This window comes from Plutella xylostella, chromosome 30 (genome assembly GCF_932276165.1).
Source record: "Plutella xylostella chromosome 30, ilPluXylo3.1, whole genome shotgun sequence".
Lineage (NCBI taxonomy): Eukaryota > Metazoa > Arthropoda > Insecta > Lepidoptera > Plutellidae > Plutella > Plutella xylostella.
In genome coordinates, this window is record NC_064010.1 from 192,667 (window position 1) to 219,464 (window position 26,798).

General features: G+C 42.3%; 1 protein-coding gene and 1 non-coding gene across 2 annotated transcripts; both read right to left on the reverse strand.

Moving 5' to 3' along the window:
* Positions 1–210: 210 nt before the first annotated feature.
* LOC105387704 (SID1 transmembrane family member 1) lies at positions 211–26,469 on the reverse strand. Its single transcript, XM_048631922.1, has 23 exons — positions 26,215–26,469; positions 25,555–25,624; positions 25,130–25,232; positions 24,452–24,550; positions 23,405–23,517; positions 23,007–23,107; positions 20,126–20,213; positions 19,613–19,696; positions 19,195–19,322; positions 18,909–18,941; positions 18,696–18,799; positions 18,514–18,645; positions 17,969–18,082; positions 17,597–17,619; positions 17,026–17,123; positions 16,425–16,500; positions 15,392–15,565; positions 3,760–3,877; positions 3,101–3,223; positions 2,501–2,617; positions 1,996–2,128; positions 1,177–1,381; positions 211–505 (listed from the first exon to the last, which is right to left on the reverse strand). Exons 1-23 carry the CDS (start codon positions 26,325–26,327, stop codon positions 329–331), a joined length of 2,526 nt encoding a protein of 841 aa, XP_048487879.1. The 5' UTR covers positions 26,328–26,469; the 3' UTR covers positions 211–328.
* Trnap-agg lies at positions 23,844–23,915 on the reverse strand. The gene has a single exon. It is a non-coding gene; the product is annotated as a tRNA-Pro (tRNA).
* Positions 26,470–26,798: the final 329 nt, after the last annotated feature.

A 26,798-nucleotide genomic window follows, 5' to 3' on the forward strand; every position in this document is an offset into this window, starting at 1 on the left:
CGTTAATAAATAAATATTGAAAATTATTTTATGTACTTTCTTCAGTCAATGGCATAATTTTACATTCTTAATCACTTTTACAGGACTTTACAGAAAGGGAAAGCCCCTTTAAATAAATAAATTATGCTGAGCAAACCTTACTAGATTCTAACTAACAATATTCCCACTTCAAGTACCTATTGAGCAGCTACACGACGACGTGATTTCTTTACAGTATCCATCCTTACTGTGTTACCAACCTAAACCTCATTTAAATATACCTACCGCGCTTAGCCAGCTTCACATTGGCAGACTACTCAAAACAACCTTCCCAAAACGTCAGTGTACTCTAGAACACGTGTATCTTGTCTCTGGGCGTGTCGTGCAGTGCGTCGTCCACGGTCAGCAGCAGACAGAAGGAGAGGAACAGCGCGGCGGCGGAGGAGAGGTGCCAGAGGTCGTGCCGGTCGAAGAACTGCATCGCCGTGCAGACCGAGTTGTGGCGACGGGACTGCGCCGGGGTTTGCTGTGGGGGGTTTAGTGTTAGCTAGTGATATATCTTTTTATGAATGAAAATGAAAAAAACAACCGTGTTACTATAAAACGTAGAGTAAACCGGCTAGTGATTTTTATTCTGGATTGTTACTGGTTCTAAACCAGAGCTATGTTTATCTATAATTTATAATAACGGAGTATGTATTTCGAAATGCCTAGTCTGATAAGAGAAGAAATTAGAAATGGCCACAAATTCTAGAGACTACCTATATGAAAAAATAACAACACAGTGTTATAATAATGTTATTTCTTGGGATAAAATATGCCCATAAAGCCTATAGCCATATACCATTACTAACGGGCTTCTCACACGAGTACAATGGTACTCACCGACCACTTAGTAGTGGAGTTGAGGAACAGCGCGAGCGCCGCGCCCCACGCCGCGGTGGCGAGTACAAGATACAGCCACGAGTACATCATACTCACGTACTCACCGACCACTTAGTAATGGAGTTGAGGAACAGCGCGAGCGCCACGCCCCACGCCGCGGTCACGAGTACAAGATACAGCCACGAGTACATCGTACTCACGTACTCACCGACCACTTGGTAGTGGAGTTGAGGAACAGCGCGAGCGCCGCGCCCCACGACGCGGTCGCGAGTACAACATACAGCCACGAGTACATCGTACTCACGTACTCACCGACCACTTAGTAGTGGAGTTGAGGAACAGCGCGAGCGCCACGCCCCACGCCGCGGTGGCGAGTACGAGATACAGCCACGAGTACAATCGCACTCGCTCGCCGTGCAGCAGCTTCATCACCAGGTAGAACAGCGAGTACAGGATGGCGTTGCCCATGAGTACCGCGAGGAGGTGGCGCGCGAAGTCCTTGTTGTGCTGGATGAGGCTGAGGAGGAAGGGCTTTCAGAAACGCTTAAATATTTAAAACATGTATTAGTCATAATAACCATAATATCATTTGAATAATAACCATAATAGTATAAATAAACAGTCAATTTTATTACAATTTCTCTAAAATTGCCATTTTCAAAGATTATAAAAAAACAGGTAAGTAGTTTGTCGAGAATTTTTCAATCGAGTTTGTTAAAACAAACGAGTTTGAAAAAATCTTTAAGTGCAGTTTTCTTTTCACAAATAAAAAAAATATATTTTTAGTACGTAGGTATTATATTCATTACCATTACTATTAATGACTATTAAATAAAATGGTAATTTTTTACGATCATATGGTAACCCTAAATAGTCTATGATTTTATTTATTTGTAGGTAGTTCTCAGAATAAGCACCTCATAGAAAATTATTTCGCGGGAATATACTAAACGCTCATCATCATCAGGTCCTGGGATCCCTAATTAGGGACATAGGGCTCGAAGTGTAGCTTTCCATTCTGACCTCTAAACGCTCATAATAATGTTTAAATCATCAATCATTAATCACTCACCCACCCGAGGGTAATTATCAAGTTTGTTTCACCAAATAACTACATAGTAAAGTACACACCCATAAGTAGCGAGCGCCCAGTTGGCCACATTGGCTATGGCGAGCAGCGCTGCCCTGGCGGTGTGTTGTGGAACTAGCGCGCGTAGTCGAGATGAACGCACGTGCGCGTACGCAGATGAGAATGTTGACTTATCTGTGTGATGAATGTTAGGTAAATAGTAGTAGAAGTATGGAGGGATGTATTTGGGATATTACTTCTTCACAGGAAAACGGCTTGAATATTTAATTTGAAGCTCACATTCCCACGGGAAACCCTTTTTAAGGTCACAGTACACATAAATGCAGCGGATGAAAGGCGATCCGTCTACGTTAGACGGATCTCCTTTCATCTGGTGCTTGTCCAGAGGCGAGGCGATTCCCATTAGTTTGCTTTGCAGTAGAGAGTTTCATACAAGAGATCGTAACCGTATCGATATGTGTGCTGTGATCTTTAGGCGAATCGAATATCGCAGGAAAACCTTAATTAGATAGTTCTCCCAATTAATTAATTAAAAAGTATTCTCACCAAGCCGCAACCTCCCGAAGTAGTAGATGCTGACAGTGAGGTAGAAACAGGCGGCGAGGTGCAGCGACGTGAACAAAGCCCAGAACCACACCGAAGGGTACTTGATGCCGTATACTCCTGGTGAAGGTAGGGGGGGGGCTTTATTAGGTAGGGGAAAATAAGTAAACCAAAATCGGTCCGGCCATTTTAGTGACCATTACCACAGAAAAATGCACAAATTCACAGATATGTATTAAGCTTATGACAGCCCTATTTTTGCGTCGTTGTATTTCTCTCGAGCGTCCACGCCGGGGTGCCATCTAGTGGTAGACTATGTCACTACACTCACTACTCACCTAGCCATGATAGCAGGCAGTAGAATGGAATAGAATATACAGGGTAACCGTAAACAGAAAGATGAAAGGAAAATGGGAAACTTCCTAATTCCTTTCAAAACACTTACCCCCTTATTCATAGAGAAATTGTTCTTTGTCGGGGAGGGACAAAACAGTTTATTAGTTAAAACGTCTTGTAACTTTTCTATGAATAAGGGGGTTAGTATATGCGCGTTTCACATCAAGGCGCCATCTAGTGGCAGATAACTGCACTGCATCTCCTCACCTATAGCCATAATAGCAGCCAGTAGCAGGAACGTGGTGTGAGCTCGAGCATTCACATCGGGATGGCGGGACTGGTACAGCTTCACCATGCAGAGCACCGCTATCACGTACATGAACGATGAGTCTGTGGGGAGAGTAATAGTGCTTTAAATTATGTAAATTCACTTTACTTTGTAATGCTACCTGCGGGGTTTCCAGCACCCAATATCGAACATTAGCAATCGATAATCCTTAAGCAGCATTGCTTGTCTGTCAAAAGTTACATATTTTTGCATGGGTCTGACGGATATTTTTGAAAGATAATTGAGTCTTCTTAAGTAAAAAGTGTTAGAAAGGCAACGATCCAAAGAACGGTAGCATATCACACCTTCCCCATCTAACCACTACCGGCCATCGTTCTAAGTCGTTAAAGAACAATAAGCGTTTGTCTCTACATTTACCAGTAAGTACCATTATCCAGAAGGTTCCAGTCCAGTGGGCCGATCACCACTACCATTGTTGACAACTTAAGTCGATACGAAGTCGATAGGAAAATCATTGGAATTTGTTTACGCTTTATTAACTAGTTTCTAATGTTACCGACTAATTTGTATTACATGTTATACAAATTGCTATCGAATTGCTACGCTAGCACTTGTGATTCGCAAACTATGGTCGTACCGAACTGGAAGTTCATCTTGTTGGGGCACAGGTGGTAGCACGCGGACAGAGCGCCCTCCATCGCCAGCGCCAGCCCCAGCGAGTAGCTGAGCCCCCAGTGCTGCGGGATGCCGCGGTTCTGCAGATCAGAAGTGGGATGATAGAAGAGAAGAAAGGAAGTTATCTTGATGCTCAAATACTTATTACTTCTTAAGAGAGGAAAGGGGAACAAAATAATAAAATTGTCGTTTGTTGTATTCTACGGGATGCCATAAATCTGGAATAATCTGGATAGAGTTAGATAGTATATAAGTAAGCGGCAATAGTGTGGAAAGAAGCCCTCCATCACCAGCGCCAGCCCCAGCGAGTAGCTGAGGCCCCAGTGCTGCGGGATGCCGCGGTTCTGCAGATCAGAAGTGGGATGATAAGTTGACCGGCATAAGCCTATTCAGATAAGGTACATGCCAGTGCTGCGGGATGCCGCGGTCTGCAATAAGGAAATGATGATAGAAGAGAAGAAAGGGCAAACATTGAAGCTTAAATATAACTTCCTAAATTAAGAAAGGGGGGCTTGTCGCTCACGTCCGTAGGTATAAACCCTAGTTACCCTACACGTATTTTACCCTTCTCACAGGTATTTTGTAGCTGTGCGGTCATAGATTAATAACTCAGACGTGACAACACTCGATCGAGATCTAACACCAGTCGCTGAGAGGAAAGATCTCAAACACTGCAAATATGAAATGTTCAGGTTGTCAAACGGAGTCCAAGGACTTAAACTATTATACCTGTTCAAATTCCTCCTGCAAAGATGTGTACAAGCAGACAAAAACTGTGGGTGTGTCCATCTTGCTGCGCAAAAACCAAGAAAGGCGGCGATAACACTAACACCCCCATAAGAGGCTCTAACGAAAGCTCCAACCTGAATGTAGCACCGCGAAACAAGCCCATTGCGCCACCGTCCCAAAAAAACGAAGAAAACTCCGGTAATGAATTAAAAGAATTAACTGGAGAGGTACGGAGATTAACCCAACTTATATCTTCGCTTAAGGATAAACTCGATGAGGCAACTCAATCACTTTCAAAGTGCCATGTGAGACTCGAGGAACTGGCTAGTTCTATGGTCGCTGCTGATGATAGAATCAGGAAACTGGAAATTCGGGATTTAGAGTTGTCAGAATTGAAGTCATCGGTAGTACTCCTGAATCAGCAATTGAACTCCCAGGCTCAAAATCACTTAAAAAATGAAATAGAAATATCCGGACTCCCAGAGAACACCAACGAAAACTTGAATCATACGGTACTTTTGATATCAAAAAAAATTGGCGTAGAGTTACAGGATCGTGAGATCGACTGGGTGACGCGAGTAGGCCCAAGGCGCCTACCCTTGTCTGGTGAGAATAAAAGTAATTTCCCCCGCCCTGTAGTCGTGCGTTTACTGCGCCGGTCACTGAGAGATCAGATGATTAAAGCTGCCAAATCTAGAAAGAACTTGAATAGTTCTGACTTTGATATTCAAGGAGCAACACTTAAAGTCTTCTTGAACGAGCGCCTCACCAAAGAAAACAGGCTCTTATTTCGCGAAGCCAGAATTCTATCGAAGGAAAAAAATTACGCATACTGCTGGATTAACCAAGGAAATATTTATGTTCGCGAAAAAGAGGGCAAACCAGCCAAGCACATTTTATGTCACGAGGACCTGGAAAGGGTTTTTGGTGATATCAATTCAAAATCAGCAAACCCATAATTGTATATCTGTCACAATACTTCTCAACTTCAATGTATACTATGTTAATTTAAGTGATTGTATATTATGTCATATATTATGTATTCTTGTAAATGTATGTATTGTACGTGTATTATATTATAATAATATTTTATCAGTATATCCTTGTCTTGCTCAGAAAATACTTAAATAAGACGTACTAGTTCGATTAATCAATCATTTCAGGAAAACGAATCTATGGGGGGCTAAAGTCACTCAAACCGAATGCACTGAAATACGTATAAGATATTTATCAAACTCTATAAATGTTCTCTAATCTAATACAGGAAGGGATAGACTCACTTGACATTATCTGTCACAGCATCGACGACTGGAAAATCACGGAAACTGTTCTGCCCTCCCAATATAACTTCAAAATACTGAACTTCAACATAAGAAGCATAGAAAAGAACTTCAATAACTTTTTAGCATCTATAACGTCCTCAAATATAACTTATGACGCAATCATATTAACCGAATGCCGTATCGATAGTAACTCAATAATACCACAAATACCGGGTTACTTTACATACAATACGGTAAAACAAATTAACCAGAATAGTGGCGTTGTTGTTTACATAAAGGATTTATGGAGTGCCTCAGCTACTGAACCGCAATTTAAAGAAGCTGATTGTCTCGTTATTGATATTTTAAATGTCATAACTATAGTAGCTATTTACCGTTCACCATCATTTAAAAATATTGACTGCTTTTTGGAAGATCTCGTCCAACAGATTGGAAAATATAATAGTAATAGTCCACTAGTTGTCACTGGAGACATAAATATTAACATTTTACCAACAGAAGACGGTTCTCTTAGTGATAAGGCTATTGAATACATGTGCATCTTAGCCGAATATGGGTTATCACCTGCTATAACTAAGCCATATTTTTGTTAGGTGTTCAAGTCCCCCGGTAGGTATTGTATGCGGCACCGGTATCACTGATCACGCCGTGACAATAACTGGCATATGTCTCAATAACAATGTGCCTAAACAGCAAACACGTACTATTAAGAAACGTAATTATGATAAAATAAGACAGGAGCTGTTAAGTGTAGACTGGTCCGAGATCATAACCGAAACTGATGTTGATAGGGCTGTGTCTGCTTTTACCAGGCAACTTATCTCAGTGATCGAGAAACACACCCACATTGTAACGATTAGCAGATCTATGTCAACCTGTGTGCGCCCCGCCGACTGCGGAGGGCTGGTGCCGCGCGCCGACCGCTACCACCCACCGCTTCATATCACAGTACCACTGCAAGAAATTCAGCAGGCTCAGTTATTGAATCCCAGCAACGTTGATACAGGTTTGGACTGGAATTTTAAAAAAGCTAACTTTGCCTTGATGTACGATCTGCTATCCAACGCCGATTGGTCACAGGTACTGGTTCATAATAATGCCGACTTGGCCGTTGAGTCTTTTTATAGCATTGTATATGATATTTTCAATAAGTCAGTTCCTAGAAAGAACAGGCCTAAAACATTATCTCGGTCTTATCCTGTATGGTTTTCTGGTGATTTAATTAAGGATATGAACCTCAAAGCAAACCTCCACAGGAAATGGAAAGCCAGCAAAAATCCAACCATATATACGGCGTACAGTGAACTGCGTAAGAATGTTAAGCATAAACTGTCCAAAGCGTATACAGCTCATACCTATTCGATCGAGAACCATTTAAGGTCGAATCCCCGCGCTTTTTGGAAACACATGTCAGAGCTAAGGTCCAAAGGAGGTTTTGAGACTACTGTGTCCTATAAGGGTATTGAGTGCACTGGCAAAGGCTCTGCAGACGCATTTGCAGACTTTTTTGCTAGTGTATTTTTAGAAAGCACCCCCTCACTTGACGCTGATATTGTAAATCGCTCATGCACAGATAAGACTGCCAGCTTAATACATGTAGGTCAAATATCTAAAGAGGATATTGCAAGAGCATTACACCAGTTAAAGCCTCGTAGTGCAATAGGGCCAGACAATCTTCCTCCGTACATTTTAAAAGCTTGCAGTAGTTCATTCATTGAGCCACTTTATTATATTTTCAATCTGTCTCTACATACTGGCAGTTACCCCAAACGATGGAAACTCTCCAGAGTCTCTCCAATCCCCAAAACCAATGACACGTCAAGTGTGGATCAGTACAGACCGATCGCTATCCTTTGTGCGACCGCAAAAATATTTGAGTCTATACTGCACAAGCGTATCTATCGGCAGGTTGCACCATTTCTGTCTGACGCCCAGCATGGTTTCCGTCAAAAGAGATCCGTAGAGACTAACTTGCTTACGTTGGTGGATATCGTGTCGCGGGACATGGAGGGAGGTGGACAAGTGGATGTCGCCTACCTTGATTTTAAAAAAGCATTCGACCGAGTCGATAACGATATACTTCTTGGGAAGTTATGTGCGATAGGTTTCTCTCCTAAACTTCTCAGACTCTGCTCGGACTATCTTCGCGACCGGCAACAGTTTGTGCGCCATGGATGCTATGTCTCTGAGCCCTATCATACTCGCTCCGGCGTCAGCCAAGGTTCAATTCTGGGACCACTTTTCTTCATTCTAATGATAAATGACTTAGAATCACAACTGCACAACTCAACGTGCCTACTCTACGCCGATGATCTGAAGCTCTCCATGCGTGTGCGTGGGGAGGCTGATTGTGCTCTGTTGCAACAGGACCTTGATGCAGTTCACCAGTGGTCGCTGGACAACAAACTACTCTTTAACACCAGCAAGTGCGCAGTTATGTCCTACACCCGAGCGAAGAACCCGTTCGAGGCGGATTATAGGCTTGGTATGGATGTTATTCTTCGCGTGTACACCATTACAGATCTTGGAGTTACATTTGACGCAAAGCTGACATTTCATGACCACGTTAAAGCTCTTACAGCCAACTGTTTTAGAAGACTGGGTTTTGTTATAAGGAATGCGAAAGATTTTAGTCAAACATGCGTCATCCAGCTTCTATACAGTGCTCTGGTGCGAAGCAAAGTTGAGTCCAGCTCTGTTGTTTGGTCTCCTCACGAGTCCACATATACCCTCATGCTAGAAAAGGTCCAAAAAGCATTCCTTCGCTTTCTATATAAGAAAAAATATGGATACTATCCTTACCTCTATCCAACTAGCTTCTTGCTGGGAATGCTGGGGTTCAACTCGTTGGAAGTTCGACGGGATCTAAACCTAGCGATAATGGCATGTAGGACCCTGCGAGGAGAGACGGAATGTCCTCATATGGTTGGTGAGGTTTGCTGCCTGTTTGCCCCTAACAAGTATCTGCGAGCCAGATCTCACAGGCTGCTGGCGGTGGGTGCAGCGCGCTCGGTGGCGCGGCAACAATCGCCTCTAATTCGGGCCACTACGATGGTGAATGCCATAATAGATTCGGCACCACAAGTTGATGTGTTTGCGGATGGTTGGCCAAAGTTAAAAAAGGCATGTCTGAAATTTTGTGAGTCTGAATAGTCTGATGGATAAATTATTATTATATAACTAAATAAGTATTATTATTATTGTGCCTCTATGTAGCGCTAAGGTTTTTCTTTATAACTGTAATGCTATGTAGTGTGATGATGAATAAATAAAAATAAAAAATAAAAATAAATGTTTTGCATTAAACCCTGGATCACTCCGGGGCTAATGCGTTGCATCCGACACCGTGATCAACTTCATAAAAAATGTAGAGATAAACCTAATGAAGACATACAAACGTTAATCTACAAGCGATACAGAAATTTTTGTAACAACCTTTTACGTAAACTCAAGCACCAACATGAAATGAACGAACTGAACGAGAGCAAGGGCAATTCCAAAAAACTTTGGACCGCCATTAAAACCATTTGCCACCTAAATATAAAAAAACAAGAACCTACTGAACTTCTTTCATGTCAGGCATTAAATCCACAGGAATCTATTGACCAGTGCAACAAATATTTTGCAACTGTTGGGCAAAAACAAGCTAATGTCCTCTTACAGGAAATGGGAACCAATGAAAACACTCTATCGTCCCTGATTCACGCTGACACCTCCGCGCAGCCTAGTTCATTTTTCGCTCATCCCACTGACCCTGCTGAAGTTGAAAGACTAATTATGCAATTACATGAAGGTAAGGCATCTGGAATAGATGACATAAGTAGTGCTCTAATTAAAAAAATCAAAGATAGCATAATTGTTCCACTAACTGCAATATTCAATATTAGCCTTGCCACAGGAATATTTCCTTATGCCTGGAAGCTTGCTGTGATCAGCCCAATTCACAAATGCGGATTGAAAACTTCGCCGGAAAATTATCGCCCAATATCACTGCTAGTGATTTTCTCAAAATTACTAGAGAAGCTGATGAGTAGGCGACTCATAATTTTTTTAGAATAGGGCCTTATCTCCAGCAAACAGTTTGGTTTTAGGCAGGGCAAATCAACGGAAGATGCCGTCACCCTACTGACCTCAACCGTATCCTCCTTGCTGGACAGACACATGAATTGCATCGGTGTGTTCCTGGACTTGTCGAAGGCTTTTGACACTGTCTCCATCCCAATACTTTTAAACAAACTTACAAGTATCGGTATAAGAGGAACCCCCTTGAGTTGGTTCAAGAGTTACCTGACGGATCGGAGGCAGTGTCTAAGAATTGGGAAATACCTTAGTAGTGAGCAACCTGTGCTATTTGGAGTTCCTCAGGGAAGCATACTGGGTCCAACGCTGTTCTTGTTGTACATAAATGATATACACGATAGTTTAACCGTTCCAAATACAGAAATCATATGTTATGCCGATGACACAGTTATACTCTTTTATGGCAATGACTGGAACAGTGTTTTCTCCCATACGGAGCATGGCTTGGCTCAGGTTGCGCAGTGGCTACAGCGTAATTTACTGACACTGAATGTTAAAAAAACCAACTACCTGTGCTTTCACATGACTCAAGCATCCGCGCCACCCATTTCACCGGACATAAAAATACACAGTTGTTCTGAGTCCTGTAACTGCGCGTCCATATCGCGAGTGCAGTATATTAGATATCTGGGTGTTATAGTTGACCAAAATTTGAACTTTAAGCACCACATATCCAACTTAACTGGTAAGTTACGCAGAACCATAAGTATTTTTAGGAACTTGCGTAAAGTGGCGGATATTAGAACACTAAGAATGGTTTACTTTGCCTTGTGCCACTCACTGTTGCAATACTGTATATTAAGCTGGGGAAACTCTGCCAAAACATCGCTGATTTTGGTAGAAAGAGCACATCGCTTTGTCCTGAAAACAATGCTTAATAAACCGTATAGATTTAGTACCACCAAACTTTATGAAGAAGCACAATTACTCAGTGTTCGCAAGTCATATATTCTTAAAGCAACTTTGAAAGCACATCAACTCATTGTACAATCTCCCGAATACCATAACTTATTAAATAAACGAGTATTCAAAACTCCACTGCCACAGATACAAACAGTTTTTGCTGGACGGTTTGGTAATTACCCACAATTATATTTATTTAACAAACTAAACAAAATGTGTACAATATGTAAAGACACTAAGCATGAAGCTAAACACAAAATTCTAAAACTGCTTCTTAACCTAACTTATGATGAAACTGAATCCCTACTTCATATTGACAAATAAACTGTATGCATAAATTAGTACCTACTTACCTACTTGATCCTGAGCAACATTAATTTTTACATGTACTCATAGTATTTTTTCATACATATATATATACCTATGTATATTGTATTTATATATATTGTATTATTATTATATGTTTACTATTGATAATATTAGTATTACATTGACATTATATTATATACCTACATAAGTTTTCTATATTTTGTTTTAGACTTTAAGATTAAATACCTACATACTCTTGTTAATATTCAAGTAGTTCTCTCTTTTTAGTTTATTTTCTGCCAGTCATTCAATTGTAAAGTACAAATTAACTTTAGGTCAATTCTAAATGTTAAACTAAGGTGTGCAATCTTGATAATATTGTATTTGGTAACATGTGTACATATTGATCCTCACGACACAGGCTTGCCTAGTGTGAGGATCTTTGCATCTCGATACTTTGTAAAACTTCTTTTGGCAATAAATGATTTGTATTTGTATTTGTATTGTATTGTATTGTACGTGCCCCCTGGGTGGTGCTAACGAGTGACAACGCCGAATGTCGGGCGGCGGTAAATCGACCCGACCTCCTCTCCTAGCAGAGGCGGCGATCTCCCGCCGTAAAAAAGGAGAATCACCAACACGCCTGCCAAGCGCGGTGATTATGGCAAATACACCTCCTAATGATGGAAAAAACAAAGCCCCGGCCCCCAGTCCCCGGCAGCCCCGCTATCCCGGACTCCGGTAGCGGTCACGGTAACGGCGGGGCAGGGGGTGCGAAGAATCTCCGGCAGAGAGTCGGCTACCAGCCCAACCGACCCTTGCACCTGGCAACATATAACGCACGGACACTGAGGGAAGACGTGAAGATAGAGGAGCTGGAAGAGGAAATCAGCAAGTTAAAATGGGACATTATAGGGTTATCCGAAGTCCGACGAGAGGGAGAGGATACGGAAATTCTCCAGTCCGGAAACTTGCTGTACCACCGGGAGGGCGACCAACTGTCCCAAGGGGGTGTCGGGTTCATCGTCAACAAGTCCCTCGTCAACAACATCGTTGAAATCGGAAGTGTGTCGACACGGGTTGCGTACCTCATCCTGAGAATATCTAAACGATACTCAATGAAGGTCATACAGGTTTACGCACCCACATCTAAGCACACCGATGATGAGGTCGAACTTGCGTATGAAGACGTATCGTCTGCCCTGCGTAAGTTCACTACTCATTTCACGGTGGTGATGGGAGACTTTAACGCGAAACTCGGAAAACAAGAAGGCGGCGAGACGAAAGTGGGGTCACATGGATTTGGAGTCAGGAACCATCGTGGGCAAATGCTGGCTGACTTCTTGGAGAAGGAGGGCCTCTATATGATGAACTCCTTCTACAAGAAGAAGCCACAAAGGAAGTGGACGTGGATTAGCCCCGATGGGAAGACTAAAAACGTAATCGACTTCATATTGACGGATAAGAAGCACATATTCAATGATGTCTCAGTGATCAGTAGGGTTAAGACCGGCAGCGATCACCGACTCGTAAGAGGCACTTTGAATATAAACTGCAAAATAGAACGCTCCCGTCTAATGAAGTCCACGCTCCGTCCTACTCCTGCTCAAATCCAGGATCCCGAAAGCTTTCAGTCTGAGCTTTGCGACCGCCTGATATGTTTAGAGAATTGCGTTACAGTTGACGATTTAAATAATAGGTTTGTGGAAACTGTCCGAGAGGTAGGATCGAAATATTTTTCGTCCCGAACCAACCGAGGACCTCAAAAACTCTCAGATGGGACTCTGAGTCTCATAAGAGAACGGAGAGAAATGAGGTTGCAGTCTTCAGTTGATATGGTCGAATACAGACGTCTAAACAGACAGATCGCCAAAGCAAGACGTTGCGATATGAGACGCTACAATTGCAAGCGCATTCAAGACGCAATAGAGCAAAACAAGGGCTCCAAAGTCTTTGCTAGAGATCGATCTGTTCGGCAGACTCTGTTGACCCAACTGAAGACCGACACTGGCAACACCGTTTCATCAGTGCCCGAAATTCTGGGAGAAATTGAGAGATTCTACGGACAGTTATACACCACAACACAAAACCCTATTACCAGCGGTGCTCACGACAGCCGAGCGCCACTCACCCGACACTATACCGAAGATATTCCGGACGTCAGTCTAGACGAGATTAGTATAGCTCTCAAACAGCTAAAAAACAACAAAGCTCCGGGAGATGATGGAATAACGACAGAACTTCTGAAAGCCGGCGGTAGACCGATTTTAATAGCACTTCGGAGGCTGTTTAATTCCGTCATACTCGAAGGCACAAGCCCGGAGGCATGGAGCAGAAGTGTAGTGACTTTGTTCTTCAAGAAAGGCAACAAAGCCCTATTGAAGAATTATAGACCCATTGCACTTCTGAGCCATGTGTACAAGCTGTTTTCGAGAGTTATTACGAATCGTCTCGAGCAAAGACTCGACGACTTCCAGCCACCCGAACAAGCCGGGTTCCGAAAAGGCTATAGTACCATAGATCACATACACACGCTTCGGCAGGTTATACAGAAGACCGAGGAGTATAATCTACCTTTATGTCTAGCGTTTGTGGACTATGAGAAAGCCTTTGATTCTATTGAGCTCTGGGCGATGCTTCAATCCCTTCAGCGGTGCCATATAGACTATCGCTATATCGAGGTGTTGAGATGTATGTACAATGCTGCCACAATGTCAGTTCGATTACACGAACATAGCACAAAACCGATCCAGTTGCAAAGGGGCGTGAGACAGGGAGATGTTATTTCTCCGAAACTGTTCACCTGTGCACTGGAAGATGTTTTTAAGCTTGTAGAGTGGAAAAGACTGGGCATTAACGTCAATGGCGAATATATCTCTCATCTACGATTTGCTGATGACATAGTTATTATGGCGGAAACGCTGGAGGAGTTAGGCGAAATGCTCACAGACCTCAATGATGCCTCTAAACAAGTTGGGCTGAAAATGAACATGGACAAGACAAAGGTCATGTCGAACGAACATGTTTCATCATCGCCCGTAACTGTAGGAGGTGTCACCATCGAAGTTGTTGATCAGTATCCCTACCTAGGACAAGTGATCCGATTAGGTAAATCCAACTTCGATAAAGAGGTAGCTCGTAGAATCCAACTCGGATGGGCAGCGTTCGGGAAATTACGACACATCTTCACTGAAAACATACCTCAGTGTCTGAAAACAAAAGTTTTCAATCAGTGCGTGTTGCCAGTGATGACTTACGGAGCCGAGACGTGGTGCTTCACCAAAGGGCTTATCCACAAGCTCAGAGTTGCTCAGCGTGCTATGGAAAGGGCTATGTTAGGCGTGTCCCTGCGAGATAGGATTCGTAATGAAGAAATCCGCAGGAGAACTAAAGTTACCGACATAGCCAAAAGGATTAGCACGCTGAAGTGGCAATGGGCTGGCCACGTAGCCCGCAGAGCCGACGACCGCTGGAGTAGAAAGGTTCTGGAGTGGAGACCCCGTGTCGGCAAACGGCGTGTCGGTCGCCCCCAACCCGTTGGTCTGATGATCTGCGGAAGGTAGCGGGAAGCCGCTGGATGCAGATGGCGGGTGACCGTTTGGGGTGGCGATCGTTAGGAGAGGCCTATGTCCAACAGTGGACTACGGAAGGCTGAGAGAGAGAGAGAGAGAGAAATTAATAAAGAATAAGGATGGAAGGTATATAGTGAAGAAAGAAAGAACATAGTGTTGAAAGAAGCCCTCCATGACCCCAGCGAGTAGCTCAGGCCCCAGTGCCTGCCGATGCACAAAAATGGCGGTCGCAAAAAGTGATTTTTGTAAGACAGCAAGTTGTTGACAGGAATAAGCATCTTTTTAGGGAGGGAAGAATTAAGCAAAATAGAAGGTACAGAAGGAAAGGAGCAACGCGGGAAGGTAAAAAATATAGGTAAGTAGTATAGAAATAAAGAAAGAAGATAGGAATGAAAGCGGTAAGGACTAAGGCACGATGGAAAGGGAAACAAATTAATAAAATTCACATATAATAATGATGATCAGAGAAGAAGTAGAACAAAGGTGAAAAGAGGTAGCCATAGGAAACTGAATATGTACTTAACTGGTTTTTTTAAGGTGTTCATTTAGTAACAAGTACATACTTACATACTATTTAGGGCAGATTTTTTCAATAGTCATATAAATAAATTATATTATATTATCAACACGATATATTATCTGAATCGAATAGAATAGGAGTAAAAATTATGCTATAACTTTTATCTGAACATAAAAAATCATCCCTTAATATACTAACCGGCTCCTGCTTGAAAGTCCTCTGCCGGTGCCTCACGGTGACCATGAACAGCGCGCCCAGCACCACGTAGCCGATGTTTGAGAACACGTGGTTGAAGTCCGACAGCGAGGCCAGCGGGTGCGCGCACAGGAAGTTGTAGTAGCACAGGTCCTGTGCGCCTGTCGCGAACACCATCTAGCGGGGGTGAGAGGAAGTTATTCGCCAACACCATCTAGCGTTAGATTAAGGACCTAAATAGCTATATTCACACCATCTAGTGGCAGTGAGGTCGAAGTTATTCACGAACACCATCTAGCGGGGGAATAAGGAACTAAATAGAATTTTTTTTCGTCAGATTGTACGTTTTTTAATCATGTTTGGGCATACGTCATAGCCTTAATGAACAACATCTAGCGGCGGAGAGTAGAAGTTATTCAGTCAGTCTGTCTAGATTCTATCTGGCTTATAGTCTAGTAGCCGATGTTTGAGAACACGTGGTTGAAGTCCGACAGGGAGGCCAGCGGGTGCGCGCACAGGAAGTTGTAGTAGCACAGGTCTTGCGCGCCGGTTGCGAACACCATCTAGCGGCGGCGATAGGAAGTTAGATGCGGACACCATCTAGCGAGGGATTGTGTAACTAAATAGCTATTTTTAATCGTCCACACCATCTAGTGGCCGCGCGGGAAGTTAATTGGCAAGTTTTTATTAGGCTCAAGACAGGCGGACTGCATTGCATTAAATATGTAGCTACAAAACAAAAATATAAAATATGTCTAACAAGTAGGAAACTCAAGCGATGAACGAAAGACACTGGGTCCTACGATACAGGTCTCCTAGTGTAGGTTGCCAGGGCCATTTCATGCAGTCGAAGCCTTGTGTAATGTAAATTGTGAGTTAACTCGGTATTATTTAAGATTAACTACTTCTACTTTATTTAGATCATAAACATGTTGTAATAGGCTAAGATTTGTCAATAAATATATTCTATTCTATTCTATTGCAACTGTAAATTTAATAATTAATCTAATATTATAGTTAGGTATCAATTACTCACATCCTGGTAGGTGACGAGTAGTTGCACGACGGGCAGCGCGTACACCACCGCCACCGTCAGCGCGCTCCAGAAGTACCTGCAGGGGGAAGAAAAAAAGATAGTCTTATTCAAAGTATGTACATAATAATTAGCACAGAAGACTGAGGAAAATCGGCAGAGTTTGACCTAAATTCTAAGTAAAAAATACAATATATGTTACTTTGTTGGGAAAATGGTGTGTTCTCGTGTAGAATAAAACAGACATAGACACACAGAGTAGGACAAAATCAAACCGCGTTGTCTATGAGAAGAGATGATAAAGTAAAGCACAGCTACAAGCACCTCTTCACAACAGAGTCTATCCACCCTATAAGTCGTCGAAATATAATAAGCCCGTTTGGACAGCTACACACATTTGATATTTACTCTTAATTTACTTGATGAAATACATAAAAAGACACATAATCTGGCTTATTTTTTAACGGCTGAAAAAAAAAGAACTTTTGAAGCACCAAAAATTAGTTATTGTTTAGATTTTTTATGATTTAGATTTGACACCAGCTGTCATCCCATTTCATTTTCGAGCTGTCCAAACGGGCCTATTATATTCCGACGACTGTACCTGTCAGTCCTGGTGGCCTGCGCGCGCGGCCTCGACCGGCACAGCTCGGCGAGTGTGAGCGGCGGGCGCGGCGCCGGCGCGCACTCCGACTCCGAGTCTGACGTCTACACTACAACCCACCTGTCAGTGCGTATGCTTACCAACCATTGCTCGTAAATATCTCCGTTTGTATATAATATACACAGAAATGCATCAACGTTCATGCAACATACAGCAGTGCACGTAATATTCATATAGCCTTTTTCGGGTTTTCCAAAGCGTGTCGGTGAGAAACTCGAGGTCTATCTAGGGTTTGTCAGTGTGGATGAAGGATTTGAAAGAAATATGCTAACTACCCAGGGTGCGCCGGACGTATATTAGACAATAGTCAAAACGTCACTCGGGAAAGCACATTTTTTGGACATCGAAAAGAAATAGAAGTAAGAAAGGCTGGTGATGATAAAGTACAGTAAAGACAAGGCAACCCAACCCACCTGTCAGTCCTAGTGGCCTGGGCGCGCGGGCGCGACCGGCACAGCTCGGCGAGTGTGAGCGGCGCGCGCGGCGCCGGCGCGCACTCCGACTCCGAGTCCGACGCCTCCGCTGACGCTTCCACTGCGGGGGAGGATGGGTTGTTGGATGAAGAAGTTGAGAATAGGGGAAATATGCAGCAATAGGTTTACCAATAGGTGATTTTTGTCAACGGAGACTATTAACAATGATAGGTATACCTATCGGTCAAAAAGGAAAAGGAAGATTGAATAGTTTCTAAAAATAGCTAAAACACTATTTGAACACTAGCTAGTGCACACGAATTGATAAACTCTTTATAAATTTGACGGTCTGTAGCTTTTTATGTACTTAAAAGAAATAAAAAAATAACTTATCAGACTTAAACGACAGTAACTGCATCAAGGTCATCGGTAGTTATTGGTCCGGCCCGAAGGATAGAAAAATGACTCACAAGTGGTGTTGATCAGAGGCGCCTCTGGTTCATCCCCCGTGCCACTTGGCACCGCTCCTGCCCCTGAGCCGCTAGGGCCCGCAGCATCCTCCACTTCTAAGATTGTCACCTCCTCTGTTCATGAAATTATACAGAATATGATGTATAAACGAAGTATTACTTTTACAGGGTGGAGCTTAGTATTTTGGACAGACTTGCCTATGGAATAATCACCTCATTTTTCACACTTTTATCATATAAAGTAATGGAATATTGGCAACGTAGGTACATATGGCAAATTTATTGCGATTTTTTTGTGTATTAAGGCCAGTGTAGAAACGGATCCTCAGTAAACATCGCGTTTCATGTTCAGCCAACTGTACCTTAAAAACCCTAATCCACCTCTAATTCCTTTCACCGACACGCTGACAAAAAGTACCTAAAGCTGCGTGGTTCAAAAAGCCTCTTCTTTTCATCATCATCATAATCATCATTACAACCCATCACGCTCCCACTGCTGAGGCACAGGTCTCCTTCCAATGAGACTGTGATACGGTAATGCGTACCTTTCCACACGCAGCGGCAGTGCAGCAGCGCGGCGGCCAGCAGGTAGAACGTCAGCACCAGCGCCAGCGCCGTCAGAGCAGCCGTCACGTACTCTGTGTAGGATATTGTGGCCACGACGCGGAATCTGTGGATAGAGGGGTGTGAAGTGGGGTGAGTGTGAAATGTGTGGGAATGGAAATACATATAATATTATTAAGGGTCAGGTAGAACGTCAGCACCAGCGCCAGCGCCGTCAGAGCAGCCGTCACGTACTCTGTGTAGGATATTGTGGCCACGACGCGGAATCTGTGGATAGAGGGGTGTGAAATGTGTAGCAATGGAAATACAAATATTATTATGGGGCAGGTAGAAGGTCAGCACGAGTGCCAGCGCCGACAGCGCAGCCGTTACATACTCTGTGTTGGATATGGTTGCTACGACGCGGAATCTGGGGATAAAGGTGGGTGGGTGTGAAATGTGTACGGATGGAAACAGATAATTTCGACGCTATTATAATGAGAAAAGTAATTATCTGGCAATTTTGCTCAACAGGTAAATGAGAAAATGCATAACGTACAACATAAACGTACAGGTAAATGCATCTTTAATAACATGTTTAATTAATCCAGTGTAAAATGTGTAAAAACCCAAAAACAACACGAGTGTAAAACGTGTAGAAGTAAATTTAGAATGCAACTCACCGGAAGCCCTTCCTCCGTGCCTCCGCCCCCACCCCCCGCGGCGGCGCCCCCGCCCCCTCCCCCGTGCACTCCGCGTCCGTCTCCTTCACTATGAACACGATGTAGAAGCCGGTGGGGAACATGGATTGCTGCAGACAGAACGAATGACAGAAGGTGTTAGTAGAAACAAGGGCCAACACAGAAAAACTTGATTATACTGCATTCATTCTTTCTCGGCACAAAAGTTAAACAATATTTCTGTGTATATGTGTATGTTTATTAGGGAAACTTCTTCTTAAATAAGGGCTACCACAAAAGTGTAGAAAAATATTTTTTCAACTTTTACACGTAGCAAAGACAAAATAATTTTGCATGAATTTTTTTTTTTATTTTTTCATTCAAAGTTAGCATGGTCGCACTCTACCCGCCACATACTCACAGTGAGCGTGATGCCGCCCTGCCGGCTCATGGTGAGGTGGTAGCCCTGGTACAGCATGTCGCGCTCGTTGTCGAATACTGGACACTGAAGAAACACAAACAAACCATACAGCAAAAGTGGAATAATAAGGAAAAACAGGAGTATATTAGTTTTAAATAATCGCTAAATTTAAAATGTCGTAGATCAAATTATGGTGTTCTGGAGATACCCTTTTTAACACGTATGTAGTCATAACACAACTAAAAGACATGATATGGGTGGATTCAATTCCAAGCATATAACAAAGAAATATTTAAATTTGTAAGTTTACACCACGATGACCAATGCTAGTCCTGCAATTACACTCATTCTTACTGGATATTTTTGGTGTTACTGGATTATACGGTGAGAAACACTATCACAAAGGAAAATGTGGGACTCAAAACCCATAGCGGCTGTAACAATCATCTGTGAAGATGCAGTGGCCAAAGATGATGATGAAGAAGAAGTGATATAAAGCTCGTGTTAACTCACGGAGTTGTTCTGCACGGACACGGCGGCGCACACGTCTTCGTCGGACTCCACCATCAGAATAACGCTTTTAGGCACCGTGTAGTTGAAGCTGAGACAAAAGATGAAACACCAAAATTAAAAAGAAAATTACCTAAATATGAATTGGATGTCCTAGTTTAATTCTTGACGGCTGAATGGCGTAGTGGTTAGTGGCCCTGGCTGCTATGCCGAAGGTCCCGGGTTCGATTCCCGGCTGGGACAGATATTTGTTTAATGACATATATTTGTACTCGGGTCTTGGGTGTTGATATTTATATTTAGTATGTATCTATCTATATATTTGTGTAGATATATCAGCTGTCCGAAACCCATAACACAGGTTCTGCCTAGCTTGGGGTCGGATGGCCGTGTGTGAGATGTCCCCACACATTTATTTATTATTATTTATTTATTTATTTATGTTTGTAATTTGTCCTGTATTACTCCAGTTCACTATCTATTGCTGACTGTCTGTTTCGGCACTTTCGTACAAAATTCAAATTCAAATATTTCAATTTTTACACATACTACACAAGTTACATTATAATTAAAAAGTCATCAAAGATAGGTACAAGAAGCGGAGCCGTTGTCCGAAGCTAATCTCCACCGGTCTTACAGGATAGTCCAATATACAATCTGCATCTCTTGAATCTCTCTCTCTCAGCCTTCTGTAGTCCACTGTTGGACATAGGCCTCTCCTAACGATCGCCACCCCAAACGGTCACCCGCCATCTGCATCCAGCGGCTTCCCGCTACCTTCCGCAGATCATCAGACCAACGGGTTGGGGGGGGCGACCGACACGCCGTTTGCCGACACGGGGTCTCCACTCCAGAACCTTTCTACTCCAGCGGTCGTCGGCTCTGCGGGCTACGTGGCCAGCCCATTGCCACTTCAGCGTGCTAATCTTTTTGGCTATGTCGGTAACTTTAGTTCTCCTGCGGATTTCTTCATTACGAATCCTATCTCGCAGGGACACGCCTAACATAGCCCTTTCCATAGCACGCTGAGCAACTCTGAGCTTGTGGATAAGCCCTTTGGTGAAGCACCACGTCTCGGCTCCGTAAGTCATCACTGGCAACACGCACTGATTGAAAACGTTTGTTTTCAGACACTGAGGTATGTTTTCAGTGAAGATGTGTCGTAATTTCCCGAACGCTGCCCATCCGAGTTGGATTCTACGAGCTACCTCTTTATCGAAGTTGGATTTACCTAATCGGATCACTTGTCCTAGGTAGGGATACTGATCGACAACTTCGATGGTGACACCTCCTACAGTTACGGGCGATGATGAAACATGTTCGTTCGACATGACCTTTGTCTTGTCCATGTTCATTTTCAGCCCAACTTGTTTAGAGGCATCATTGAGGTCTGTGAGCATTTCGCCTAACTCCTCCAGCGTTTCCGCCATAATAACTATGTCATCAGCAAATCGTAGATGAGAGATATATTCGCCATTGACGTTAATGCCCAGTCTTTTCCACTCTACAAGCTTAAAAACATCTTACAGTGCACAGGTGAACAGTTTCGGAGAAATAACATCTCCCTGTCTCACGCCCCTTTGCAACTGGATCGGTTTTGTGCTATGTTCGTGTAATCGAACTGTCATTGTGGCAGCATTGTACATACATCTCAACACCTCGATATAGCGATAGTCTATATGGCACCGCTGAAGGGATTGAAGCATCACCCAGAGCTCAATAGAATCAAAGGCTTTCTCATAGTCCACAAACGCTAGACATAAAGGTAGATTATACTCCTCGGTCTTCTGTATAACCTGCCGAAGCGTGTGTATATGATCTATGGTACTATAGCCTTTTCGGAACCCGGCTTGTTCGGGTGGCTGGAAGTCGTCGAGTCTTTGCTCGAGACGATTCGTAATAACTCTCGAAAACAGCTTGTACACATGGCTCAGAAGTGCAATGGGTCTATAATTCTTCAATAGGGCTTTGTTGCCTTTCTTGAAGAACAAAGTCACTACACTTCTGCTCCATGCCTCCGGGCTTGTGCCTTCGAATATGACGGAATTAAACAGCCTCCGAAGTGCTATTAAAATCGGTCTACCGCCGGCTTTCAGAAGTTCTGTCGTTATTCCATCATCTCCCGGAGCTTTGTTGTTTTTTAGCTGTTTGAGAGCTATACTAATCTCGTCTAGACTGACGTCCGGAATATCTTCGGTATAGTGTCGGGTGAGTGGCGCTCGGCTGTCGTGAGCACCGCTGGTAATAGGGTTTTGTGTTGTGGTGTATAACTGTCCGTAGAATCTCTCAATTTCTCCCAGAAATTCGGGCACTGATGAAACGGTGTTGCCAGTGTCGGTCTTCAGTTGGGTCAATAAAGTCTGCCGAACAGGTCGATCTCTAGCAAAGACTTTGGAGCCCTTGTTTTGCTCTATTGCGTCTTGAATGCGCTTGCAATTGTAGCGTCTCATATCGCAACGTCTTGCTTTGGCGATCTGTCTGTTTAGACGTCTGTATTCGACCATATCAACTGAAGACTGCAACCTCATTTCTCTCCGTTCTCTTATGAGACTCAGAGTCCCATCTGAGAGTTTTTGAGGTCCTCGGTTGGTTCGGGACGAAAAATATTTCGATCCTACCTCTCGGACAGTTTCCACAAACCTATTATTTAAATCGTCAACTGTAACGCAATTCTCTAAACATATCAGGCGGTCGCAAAGCTCAGACTGAAAGCTTGAATAATACGGATAAATTCAAATCAAATTCAAATAATTTATTTTGCTGAATATAGGTACATTGGTTTGGTGTATGATAAATAAAGGAATGTCGCTTAACTATAATATGCGGAAATCTTCACCCACATTCTAACTAAAATGTTGAACAATGTGATGAATAATAACCTCACCTGGGTATGAACTTCCCCAGCCGGCTGGCATTCGCGGGCGGGCTGTCGAACGAGAAGTAGTAGTACTTGGGCGTGGACGGGGTCGAGTTCAGGTACACCTCCTGGGCGAATTAAGTAAAATGATTTTATCAAACATTACAATGTCGACAATCATTGGACATTTGCAAAGAAAGTAACCCTGAATAAATATCAGTGCAGGCTATTAAACTTTCTAGAGAATGTATTAATTTATGCAACATTTATAAAACGCGTGTCTTGACGCGCAAAACCCTAAACTGTACAGTAAAAGTGGATTTACGAAAGGCAATTTGAGGAGAACTTTAATTAACTAGCAATAAAAATGTTGTAATGAACTGGAGGCTAGAAAGCCAGCCTCACTGCCAAGAGCGATACTTTACCTTATCCACTTCAACATAGAAGTCGGTGACGCGGCTGAGCTTGATGTCCACCGACACGTTGCTTGCACTTGACGTCGTCACCTCGATGAGCGGCCGGTTCACGGATGTAATATCTGCAACAATGGATTTACTCACGTGGTCAGTGCGATGTTAGGTTCACGGGTGTAATATATGCACTAATGGTTTTACTCATGTAACAGTCAATGAGTCTTTTTTACTCATGTGTTCACTGCGACGTTAGGTTCACGGGTGTAATATCTGCAGTAATGGTTTTACTCATGAGGTCAAATTATATGGTTTTTTCCTCATAGTTTGAAAAGGGTTTATGAGTTTCGTTCGTCCGACCGAGCGACCGATAAAAGTTTTATGAATACTCAAGTATGTTCTCAAGCTAACGTTCATGTTAATATTTCTGTAAAAAAACAAAAAAAAGTTGATTGGGCTCGTCCGGGATTTGAACCCGGGACCTCTCGCACCCTAAGCGAAAATCATACCCCTAGACCAACGAGCCAGCTGACAAACACACGAAATATAAACAACAGACTGTTGAAAAAAGTGAAAGGAAGCTATTACGCAAAATCTCGGTCATCTAGAAAGAAGTAACTTCCATAATGACCTTTAAAAACATATGCATAAGACTTCTGTCTCTAGAGCAAATTTTATCGAAAAATCATGCAGTGTGTTGTTATAAATTTTATTACATCAATAAAAAAATATAATTCAAAATGACAAGATATTGTACCTACTCAAATTTATTGTAGGTAAGTATGGTATTTTTAATGATTTTAACAGCTATGTCATATAGCTATACCAACTTCTTTTATGAATCACTAGCTATGGGCCGCGACCCCTTGCTTTCCCTTTTAATTATTCTGCGGAAATTTCGTAAAAGTTGTTTCACTCTAAAAGTCCCCTATCTACGAAATAGATAGCCATGTGGCAGGGAAAGGGTAGGGTAGGGCATATCTATGAGATAGGTAGAGAGACTGGGAAACGGAAGGAAAGGGAAGGTGCGGAGATGGAAGGGGGTGTAATGAGTGTACGTACTGGGCCCGGCGTCGTGCGGACACAGCGTGCGCTCCGTGCTGCTGAACACGATGTCTCTCCCGGCGTGCACCACCAGAGGGAGCTCCCATGACGACACGCCTGCGGATATACAGGGTGTTGAGAAACGGTGTAGTTACGATTCTTAGGGCTGATTTTTCAATGGTCAGATAAATGCTATTTGAGCAATAAAATTGTTGCTTTCACTGTCTTATAGACACACTCTGACGCGACAGCATCAGAATTATTCCCTAGATTACTTTTATCTGACCATTGAAAAATCAGCCCTTAATACACAGAAACACAGCCACAGTTAGTATAAATACTTAACTACTCACCAAAGGTAAGCAGTTAAGGTAAGTGGACACCTATCAGTATCGTAGGTATAGCTCCAAACGGATTGTTTTAAAATAAATGTATGAAGAAAGGGCGTCGGCAATGCCGATGAAAGTACCTAGACTTGTGTCGATTTTTAAACAAAAAATAGTGCTATTCACAAGTGTTCCAGATTGATTCCAGTCACATCATTAAAATTTCTGTAGTAAATTTGCTTTTCTATCTGACTTTCCAAATAATACTAAACCCCATTTACCTTTCTGTTGCGAACGAGGGATAATGAACATACAATCTGATGAAGACAGAATGTCGATGGCAGATGAGAAAGCGGACAAAAAAAAATACCTTTCTGTTGCGTGGCTGTGATGAAGAGTGGGAAGCTTCCATTTACAGCATCCGTCGTGGAGACGAACACGCGCGTCGGGAACCCGCACCACTCCTCCGAGTCCTGCACATCATCATCATCATCAGTCAACAATTGTGACATCTCACAACTAATGAAATTTACATTTACAAAATCTAGATCTAATAAATATACTATCAGAAGTAATTAATATCTTAGAAAGTATACAATACAATACACTTTATTTGCCCCAAGAACAAGAACTACAATAAAAATACAAAACTTAAAAAATAAAACAGTACAAAAAGGCGGCCTTATTGCTTATAGCAATCTCTACCAGACAACCTTTGGATGGAAGAGAGTTTGTCTATATATGATTGTGTAGTATATGCTTTTTACAGCAGGGTTTAATAACAGTAAATCTCACCTCATAAAAGTCTAATATTTGTTGAGTTGTACTGTTCACTATCACACTGTAGGTCTCATTGTATTTGTACCTGAAATAAAACACATTTAACTTTCAAACCAGAGAATTTAATTATTTCTGAATTTTTACATTATATTTTGTACTGAAATTACAATCAATGTCTGAGTACTTATTTAATAATTTTATTTAAAAATATTTCTTTCCAATTAAGTTTACAATAATCCCATATCTATTACAATAATAAAGTATATCCCAAATCCTTCTTTATATCCCAGAATTTCCTATAAAAGCTTAGCAAAGCTTGCAGGGGTATAGCAAAGTAGTTAGATAGAACATTTAGTGGGGATTTCCCTACTGAAGTCATAGCAGAGATGAGTCATAATGCCATAACTAGAAATATTATAACTAAGGAGGTTACAATGATAGGCCATATCAGTAGGGCCATGAGGGGTAAAACTTGTGTGGACCAAGCATAAAAAAGGAGGGTAACAATGATAAATTATTGATGTAAAAAAATCGTCTGTTTGTTGATAGGTCATCTTAGGGGCAAGCTGGATAAGGATCCTCCTTTATCCACTCCTCTATCGAGGAACTATTTATAAGCTTGTGGGGTAAGTTAGGTAACCCTCAAAATTAAGACAGTAGTAGAAAGGTACTTACAAATTATAAATAAAGTTTCTATTGTATCCACTAACTGCCGGGACGTGGGATACGTTTTGTTCGAAACATATGACTATTTTGACAAAAAAACTAAGCAAATAAATTAAATACATTGTCTTTTGTGTCTTAAATTAAATCGGAGCTACGCAGATCTTTTCTTTCTCGGTTAAATAATGTTTCAAAATGTAAATAGAGAGATACAAAAACACAAAACATGTCAAACACCCCATCAAATGTCAATTTCAGCTGACTAGCGATTTCATCCTTCATCTGTCACCTGTCCACCTGTCATGCTAATCCTGCAGAATAAGGAGTCAATCAACGGGTCGTTCCGTTTTGGACGAGAGTGTAAAGCAGGTAGAGAGTATTATGTTCCTTGGTGTAAAGGCAGCACAATCTTCAAAACTGTCTGTTCATTGAAAACAAAAATTATCATTGGCTTGGAATGGTCCGATTGTTATAAAATGTACGAGAAATGTCGCTTGAGTATTATTATTGCTTAGCTCGAGCAATAAAAATACTCGAGATTTGGTAGAGTTTGAAACTTGAGAAAAAAATATACCTAGATATATCTGCCACGAAAA

Excerpts from the sequence above, each read along its gene's own strand:
- LOC105387704 (XM_048631922.1), bottom strand. The coding sequence starts at position 26,327 with ATGTATTTAATTTATTTGCTTAGTTTTTTTGTCAAAATAGTCATATGT. Across the intron at positions 25,625-26,214 it reads AGAAACTTTATTTATAATTT|GTACAAATACAATGAGACCT; the intron begins GTAAGTACCTTT and ends GTTTTATTTCAG. Across the intron at positions 19,697-20,125 it reads TGTCCGTGCAGAACAACTCC|TGTCCAGTATTCGACAACGA; the intron begins GTGAGTTAACAC and ends GTGTTTCTTCAG.